Below are 8767 nucleotides of genomic sequence, written 5' to 3'. Positions count from 1 at the left end.
ACGCGGCAAGATATGTGATGGTGTTGGGAGAAAAATGATGGAGTTGGGCCCGAAGAAATACAAGAAACCCCAGAAAAAAGGGTGCGCAGGAAGCGAGAAACCGCGGTCGACATGGGTGGCGAGCAGAACACACTCACCTGGTCGCGGTTGCGGCTCCGTCTCCCCCTCCGGCAACTGCGCAGCTTTATGGACGATCAGCCCGGACTCAGCCAGCTCATCCAAATCTTCCTGTCGAATCGAGGATCGGATCCAATCGCCCTGGATCCAACCCGACGGCAGCCCCGACCGTGACGACGACCCCCGATTCGTCTTCTTGCCTTTCGCCGCCCCCGTCGCCTTCGTGCGTTCCAGCGTCGCTGTCTTTTCCTTCCCCATGGTGACGGAGCGGCGGCGTCGAGAGCGGAGGAGCCGAATGCGGTGGACAGATTGAGGGAGAAGAAGGAGAATGGACGCGCACAGTGCAAGCGCCTTGGCCTCATCACTTTTAAAGGCCCACTTCCGAGTGGGTGACACGCGGGCCTGGGCGATCCTGTCAAATCCCTCAACAGTCGCGCGCGGGATACGTGGCGAAAAAGGTGGCGCGAAAATCGAAACGTTCCTGTTTATCCACCCCCACTTACCACGGCGTGCTTCGCCCTGCGCACTTCCCCGAAATTTCGAATCCCATAAAATCCGGGATACGCCGTAACCAATCGCACCAAAGATTCCGCGTCAAAAACAACACTTGACGGATGACGTTATAAATCCAAACGGTAATTTCTGAATCGATCAAGGCGACTGAAACGAAGCTGAAGTTCCAACACTGGCCTCCGTTCAAAAATGAATAGTTGTGAAACACAAGAGCCGAAGCAAGGTCAACTTCAACCTTCTTTTCACTCGGATCTCAATCCATTTGGGGGCTAATGATGATGATATGGACCTGGGGTAGGGTCATAGGCCTGACCTATACGTCCTATCCAAGGTCACTGTCATAGAAGCAAAGAAGCTCAAGAGACCACAGGGAGAGCCCAACAAAGGTGTCGAGTGCAATCCACTCAACCGACCAGCTACTTGGAGACCCCTCATTCCTGAAGTCACTCGACCATACAAGAATCCACTCGACTTATTGGAGACCAGGAGTCATCTAGAACAGCAACAGACGAGCGTTCACTTTGTAGTCTTTAAGACCATTAAGGCATTTAAGGCTGGCGTTACTAGTAACGCCTCCTCTTTATGTACATTGAACTCTTGATAACGGAGGATGGTCGAGGTCCTGGCGTACTCTATATAAGTCACCCCCCTCCTCTGGCACAAGGGTTCGCACCCCCTGTAACACACACACATATAATCCAGTCGACCACCTCCGGGCACCGAGACGTAGGGTTGTTACTTCCTCTGCGAAGGGCCTGAACTTGTAAAACCCGTGTGTACAACTTCGCCATAGTTAGGATCTTGCCTCCTCATACCTACCCCCATTCTACTGTCAGTCTTAGATCCTCAACATGAAGCGCCTACCGTTTTCCGGGTGAGGTCTATCGCACATACCCCCGTCGTCAGAGCAGTAATCACTCAGGGATCCCATCGTCGCCAGACATTTCCTGTGGAAGGCACGTCAACGTTGCATAGTACGTCAAAGTTTCAAACAACCGAAAGCTTGAAGCATTCGCAAGGTTTGCGGAATGCATACTTTTATTTGTGTCGCTAATTTGTATTACAATATATGTAAGTTAACCTAGTGCTTGTCAGGATATTTACATATATTTTTGTCAAGTATCCGGTTTAAATATCATACTTTACGCCACAAGTCATGCCGAAATTTTGGCATAACCTTTGCTAAAAAAAGATATATCGAGCGCCTGAAATTTGCCAGGACGGAAATGAATCAACATTCCGGCAAAACATAGGCTAATCGGAGGTATTCCCTGCAAAATGATACTTCATTTCATCCACTAGCGGAGCTAGGCAATATCTTTTTGGGGGGGGGGGGGGGGGGGGGGGGTAAATATGGACTCTACTTTTCCTAATCTTTCTTCCCAAAAAAATTTCCTTCACATATTGTACCAAAGCTTTTTTTAGCCAAATATATTATACCAAAGCTAGGGGGCCATGGCACCTGCAGCTTACAACATAGCTTCGCCACTGATTTCATCCATCGCTATTATCTATCTATGTAAAAACAAAATAAACTACACAAAACCTAACAAAAATTGGATCTATCCATTTTTGTGGCATTTTCATCCATCTAATAAATTGAACTCATAACGATTATGAACACACATTAATAGAAATATATACCCTAACCCTAGTCAAACGCTCGTGTGCGTGTGCGTGGCTGCTGCCGCGGCTATCCATGTGTGTGGTGGCCACGGCCGCGGGTGTCGAGGAGGAAAGCCGGCTGGAGAGAGAGGTTGGGATGGCGGGGATGGCAATATATTACCGAGTGGATGGCGATGTGGTGCGGATGGTCGGCGAGGGCGATGGAGGCGGCGGACGAATGGGTGGCGAAGGTAGCGGACGGCGACGGCGGCTGCGGATGCCGAGGCCGATGGCAAGGGGACGATGGAGGCAGTGGACGGCGATGTGCGGAGGCAGCGGACGAAGACGGAGGCGGCGGCGGCGTGGATGAGCCGACGGCGACGAGATGGGTGAGAGTGAGAGTGAGAGTAGGAGGGTGAAGTGGGGCAAGGGAGGGGCCGACGTGCGTGTGTGGATAGTCGATTGAGCTTGGCGTGTGCGACGGGCGCGCCAACCAGCCCGCCATTGCTACTTTGGGGTGGCGGGCGGCAAAGTTGATTTGATTTGGAAACGACCACACAACTAACTTAGTTGTGGCGGTTGCTGGCAGTTACCCGCCAACAGAATATCTGTATATAAAAATTCGGTGCCGGTTGCAGGCACTAAACTGTAGCGAGTAGTACAGTGCGCCCGTCAGTGTTGCCTTCCAGAGCAGTGGCGAGCTATTATATACACCCGCCATTGACCACATTCATCATGTGGCCATGCTCAGCGGTGCTTACTTGTGGCGGGTAATATAAGGCATCTGCCACTGCTAGCCCAGTAGCTCTAGCGGTCACAGTGTGTCACCCGCCATTGCTTGCTTTCAAAAATAGCTGATCCGCTATTAATTGGGGTTCATCTATAAGCCCTTTTTCGGTAGTGCGACTACCGTATAGAGCTAGCACATGGGCTCATGGCGGCGCCGCTCATCAAGTCGTGGCTTGTCATTCCGCTCTCTTACCTCGGCAGGGGCCGGTGATTGCTATGAAGCTCCTGCTGGCAACGACGGCACACGAGGCGCACATGTACGATCCGACGACAAAGACGCTCGAGATGGTTGCCTCCATGGAAGATGAGGAGAAGAGCGGCTGCGACGTGCCGGAGTTTATGGTGGACCGGCTGCCCCTCGTGCTGTGTTAGGAGAGTCTTGCTCATGTCGCCGGCATGGAATACGACGAGGACGCCATTGGTTATTCAGTTCTCCTCGCAAAAGATGTCTTGCCTGGCTCGCTGTTGGAAATAGACTCGGGACCGCCGGTAGTGTTAGAGCATCTCCAGCCGTTCGGCTTCCCAGAGCGTCTAAAAAGAGCGGCATGGGAGCGAACCGGCGTTAGCTCGGTCCCTGGGGGCGACCTAGCTCTCAGTCACGCCCCCAGATGCCGGCCTCAGGATACGGAAAATTCGAACTTGGTCGTTCTCGCTCATCACAAAAGACGCCACAAATCCGGTGATCACAAGTCACAGCTCGGCGATTGGATGTAGTCTAGCGTACAAAAAACAGAGCACCGCAAGTTCGCGTGCGCAATGAATCACTCGGCGGGGTCGGCTTCAGGCGTCGGCGGAGCGGCGTGCGCGGACTCGGCGGTGTCGGAGCTGCTTCGGTGCTGGGCGGTGTCGGCGCGGCTTCGGTGCTGCTGGGCGGCGTCGTGGAGGCGTCATCACTCGGGCTTGGCGTGTGCGTCGACGTCAGCGTCGGCGTCGGCGGCCTTGTCGAAGGAAGTTGGTTCAGGATGAGGCCGCGCTCCGCCAAGTACCACGCCTTGACCGCCTCATCGGTGCTCTGGAGCATGTCCGCCCCGCAGCAAGAAAGCCAGGTCGGTGTTGGGAGGCGAGCGGGAGGAAGGAGCGGGAGGGAAGTGGGGAAAACGCGGGAAGAAACGGCGGGAAGAGGCGCTCGCCTCGCCGACAGGGCGGACCCACGCATCCTTTTCACTTGTGCCGGCGCCCCAGACGTTCCTCAGGAAGCCGGGTTCGGCCTGGGTTCGCCGGCACCAGTTTCGATCTGAGCCGACGAAAAACGGGTTTCTGGAGACGCGATTGGGCCGTTTTTTTGACGCCGGCGCGGCAATGCTCTTAGGCTGCACGGGCGAGGCTGGTCGAACCAGGACAATTGCGTTCTGTAGCACCGGAAACCTGAGATAGTGATTCACATTATGATCCTTGCTAAATGTTTTCATCTTTTTTCTCAAAAGATATGTGGTTTTAATTTTGTTCACACTACCGGAGTAAATTGTGAAAGACCTCCGCAATTGGGGCAAGGATCCCCGAGCATGGATATCACTGTTCATCACGACTGACGAAAGGTTGCTTCGTTAGTTTACTTTTTTGTGAACAGATCAATTTATCTAATTCAACATAGTTTCGGAGCTAAAATATAAGTATATCTCAAGTTCAAATCAAAACTAAAAATAAAAATACAGTTCCCTCTTACGTCAAACTTATATGATAATGGATGGTCACAAAGTGAAGGCGACGAAGTATAACTATCACTGTTCATTACCACTAACGAAAGGCAGATCAGTTGACACACATCATGTTGCAACAAGCAGCGTTGTGACGGCACTGAGAAAAACTAACAAAACACAAGTTAACTAATACAAAATCGGCCATTGATTAGAAAACCCAAAGCCTCAGAGGGAGAAGAAAGAAAGTGGTGGAATTCACGACTCCAAATGAAGCAAGGTGAAACAAGCTCATGCATAGCTAACAGAATAAATCAGAAATAACTGTCTACTCATCCTTTCGGGGCTTTTTCTTCCTTGTTGCGAAACTACTTGGTCCAACAGCTTCCACTGACAATCGCTTTGTCCTGCTACAAGAGGAAAGGAAATATTATACCTAAGGGTATGTGTGACATCACGCATTATTCGATGAGAAGAACTGTTCTAGAATACCTTGAAGCCAGTTCCTCCGACAATTCATCATCCTTGTCAGCCATTTCGTCGTCATCCTCATCATCTATCATTTAATTTTCCAAATCAGATACAGAACATTCCATACTGTAAATTCTCTGTATGCGGCAACTTTAAATTTAATTGATAAAAAAGTGGAGTATGAAATTCTCCTACTGAATTGGTTACACAGCAGCAAGATAATCACTTTTGCTGAAGATCACAAAATTAATTTGGTGCGCTTTAACACCACTGAAAGAAATGATTGTGTTTGTTTTAATATTGCTGAAGAAAAAAGCTCAGGGATCACGAAATTCTGAAGCAAGGAAATGCCACGAAATGGTATTGAGCATATCACAATGTAACTACAAGATCTTGCACACATAACTTAAATTGCTTGTTTATACAATGTAAATTAAACAAAGGAGCTTGCCAGAGGATCATCTGATGATAAGTTCATAAGAGATAACAAGATCCCAAAAGGGAATTAAAAGATTCAGTCAAAAGTAAAACTTTGGCAAAATACAACATCTGATGAAATATTTTTAGCTTCTTGTGGAGGTACTTAACAAAAACATAAAGTTGCAAAAGCTGCCACTAAGAAGTCTCTATTAGACAAGTAACTGAAAACAAAATAACTATCTACTTATAGGAATGCAAATCAACTGATGACATTCCACTCAATAGGTAATTCCTATATGCACATTGCCCTTGTATTAGCGGTGAGTCAAAATTCACATCCCACCCAAATTGCATCCCTACACATAGGCTGGCTCTTGCCTTCACTTAAAAACTACATGCTTGCAATCATCCTGTCCATTCATTGGCTACAGAACTACAAAATGGACAAATTTATGTTTCTCATTTTATCTGAGAAGATCTAAGAGCAACAGTTTGAACCAAATATTATATTATGTGATAAAGCAAAGGGGGCTGCTACGCGTCCGTCGGTGGATGAATTGGAAACATCGGCCGCCTCCTTCGCCGTTGGATTGAACCACAAATAGCCGCTGGATCTTCCCTGAGGTGCGCGTCACGAAATTGCAACAAGGTAGATGTTGCACAGCTCGCTCCGCAACAGCTACTTTGTTGCGAAACCACCGAAGTGTTAGACTCTATTGTGTTGCAACTGACATCTTGTTGCAGAAACATTTACAATAGAGATGGTGTTGCAGAATTATTTTCTTTTCGTCTTCGCCATTTTTTGCATACATGTTGTTGCGGGAGAATTTTTGCAACTAAGGTGGTATTGCAGAATTTTTTGTTTTCTTCTAAACGTATTTTTTGCAACATAGATGTTGTTGCCGCAACATGAACGATGTTGCGGAATTTTTTTTCAATGAAAGATGAACTGGAGAAGACGGGAGGCCAAGGAGAGACAGATGGGAGGGTAAGAGGAAGGGAAGGAAGAGGAAGGAGATTGTCGTGGCGCAAGAGAGCGGCGGCCGGAGGGAGCTTCGGCGAAAAGGGGCGGCGCTGGCTGGAGCGGGATCGGGAGCACATCTGTCCCTCCCTGGATCAGGCGAGAGGAAGCGGGGATTGGGATAAGGTGGACGAGTGGCTGGGTTCATTCGAGATCTGTAAAGGAGATGATGTGGTGACGGGTCTCACGGGGACACGCATCATGCGAGGGACGCGGTCGATGAGCGAGGAGGATCCGCCGGTTGAAGGGAATTGTTTCCCTAAAGCAAAACATCTACCAAATATGTTCGAAATTATAGAAATGAACATTTGAGCTTTGTTTAATAAAGCAGTTACACATGATAAAAAAATGGCACTTACCGGATGCACCTTCATCCTCTGCTATATCATCCTTCCCCGGAGAGGACTCCCATCGGTCTTTCCCGTCATCATCATCCCAACGACTTCCAACAGGAGGCACCCAAAATTCCGAATCATCTGAATCATCAATTTCTGGTTCAGGTTCTCGTGGCAAAGAAGGGTTGACAACAGCAGCTTTCTTCTTCTCCTTCTTCTCCTTCTTCTTGTCCTTCTTCTTGGTAGACTTCGATTTCTTTGCGACTTCATTTGACTGTTCACCTTCTACTTTGCCTGTCTCGCCTGATGCCATCTTTTCCTCTAGCTTTTCTGTCAAAATAGGGATAGGCATGTTAGATGTAGGAGCGACCAAACATGCCAGTGCAATGGCTTAAAAGCAGTATTGTATGGGAGATGAGAGTTCCACCAAAATGTATTCGAAGAGATGTACATGACCAGATATATTCCCAACTATTTCCAGACCAGTGAGAAGACAAATGAAACAAAGCGCTTATTGCAATTCCTAAGCAAGTTGCATAACAGAATTCTACCCAAATAACCATCTGCTATCAATCCATAGAAAATTGTTCAGAGAAAAGGACGAGCTAACATTTCATAACAATTAGTTTTGATGATAACCAAAATGATGCACATTGGTGTACAAGAGTACACCATGAGAAGCAGACAGATACATGGAAACGGTAGTGGGAAATTCATCATGGTCCTTTAACCAGTAGAGAAATACATGAAAAACAGAATGGTACATTTTATTAGCAGTAACAGCATACGATGTTCCATTTGCCACACGTGGCACCACAGACAGTATTGTGCAAAACTCACTTTACCTAGTTTATTCAGGAACCTCTTCCCATTTACATGCTTCCAGATGTGCTCCTCCGACTTGTTTATGGTGTCCCCGGTAATGTTGCATATGAGCTTGGACCTGCAACACAGTTACCAACTCAATTCGACAGACTAAAGCACAGCCGAATTACAAGCAAATGAATCATACATTTATTTGTTAGTACTCTATGGAGTACTTGTTTGGCACACGATGTACGTTGAATTTAGAACCCTAGAATCCCTTAAGGGCATTACCGGATAGCGGATCAAACCGCAATGGAACCGAATGAGCAATCTACACTCCTAGACAAACTATTGGGGACAATCCACATTGGACACGCATCAGGCAGCAAAATACAGAGCAGAGGAGCGGTGCGCACTTGTGCTCGGGGTGGGGCTTGAAGGCGTTGAGCGGCGGCTTCTTGTGCGCGACGCCGTGGTCGATGAGCGCGAGGCGGCAGGCGCGGGACCGCGCGTAGGCGTCCTTCTCCCGCTCCGGCAGCTCGTGCCCCGTCTCCGCGCACCGCCACCGCCCGCCGCCGGCGTCCTCCCAGGTCGGCTGGCCTAGCAGGAAGCTGCCCTCCTTCTCCCCGCCGCCCTCGACGGAGCCCTGGGGGCTCGACGCCCCCGAGTCGGACGCTGAAGCGGCGGCGGCGGCGGCCTTGCCCTTTTTCGCCATTAGGTCGTTGGCGAGTCGCGGGCCTGGAGGCCGTAGAGAAGAGGGGGGCGGAGGAGAGGAGAGGTGGTCCGCGAACCCAGGGTTTTGCCTGCCTGGGCTTTGGAAAAGAATTCTAGAAGACCAAGTCTGAGACCCATAGTGGCATTCACAAATCATATGATCCACGTGTCATTCATCAGGACGGGTCTCATCTGCTAACCGTGAGACCTGGTTTTATATAAAAAAAATTTCGAAGGCTCTGGTAAAGTTTTTTCCTTGCTTTTCTATGATGAAACAGGAAGAATTGTTGCCAAAAAATGCTGCATTTTGGCACCGCATTATCCATGTCGGCCACCCCCCA

The 8767-nt window shown here is 49.0% G+C and overlaps 1 protein-coding gene across 2 annotated transcripts; it reads right to left on the bottom strand.

Annotated features, from left to right (window-relative positions):
• Positions 1-4720: 4720 nt before the first annotated feature.
• LOC125538738 (surfeit locus protein 2) lies at positions 4721-8521 on the bottom strand. 2 transcript variants are annotated; one of them, XM_048702014.1, is made up of 5 exons: positions 8129-8521; positions 7751-7848; positions 6930-7235; positions 5151-5214; positions 4721-5068 (listed from the first exon to the last, which is right to left on the bottom strand). In XM_048702014.1, exons 1-5 carry the CDS (start codon positions 8425-8427, stop codon positions 4987-4989), a joined length of 849 nt encoding a protein of 282 aa, XP_048557971.1. In that variant the 5' UTR covers positions 8428-8521; the 3' UTR covers positions 4721-4986. The 2 variants fall into 2 exon arrangements, with proteins under 2 accessions (XP_048557971.1, XP_048557972.1); XM_048702015.1 differs by having other exon boundaries at positions 4721-5065.
• Between the last annotated feature and the right edge of the window lie 246 nt (positions 8522-8767).

This window comes from Triticum urartu, chromosome 2 (genome assembly GCF_003073215.2).
Source record: "Triticum urartu cultivar G1812 chromosome 2, Tu2.1, whole genome shotgun sequence".
Taxonomy (NCBI): Eukaryota; Viridiplantae; Streptophyta; class Magnoliopsida; order Poales; family Poaceae; genus Triticum; species Triticum urartu.
Note: the sequence above shows the minus strand (reverse complement) of the source record. Positions and strands in the feature narration are given on the sequence as shown.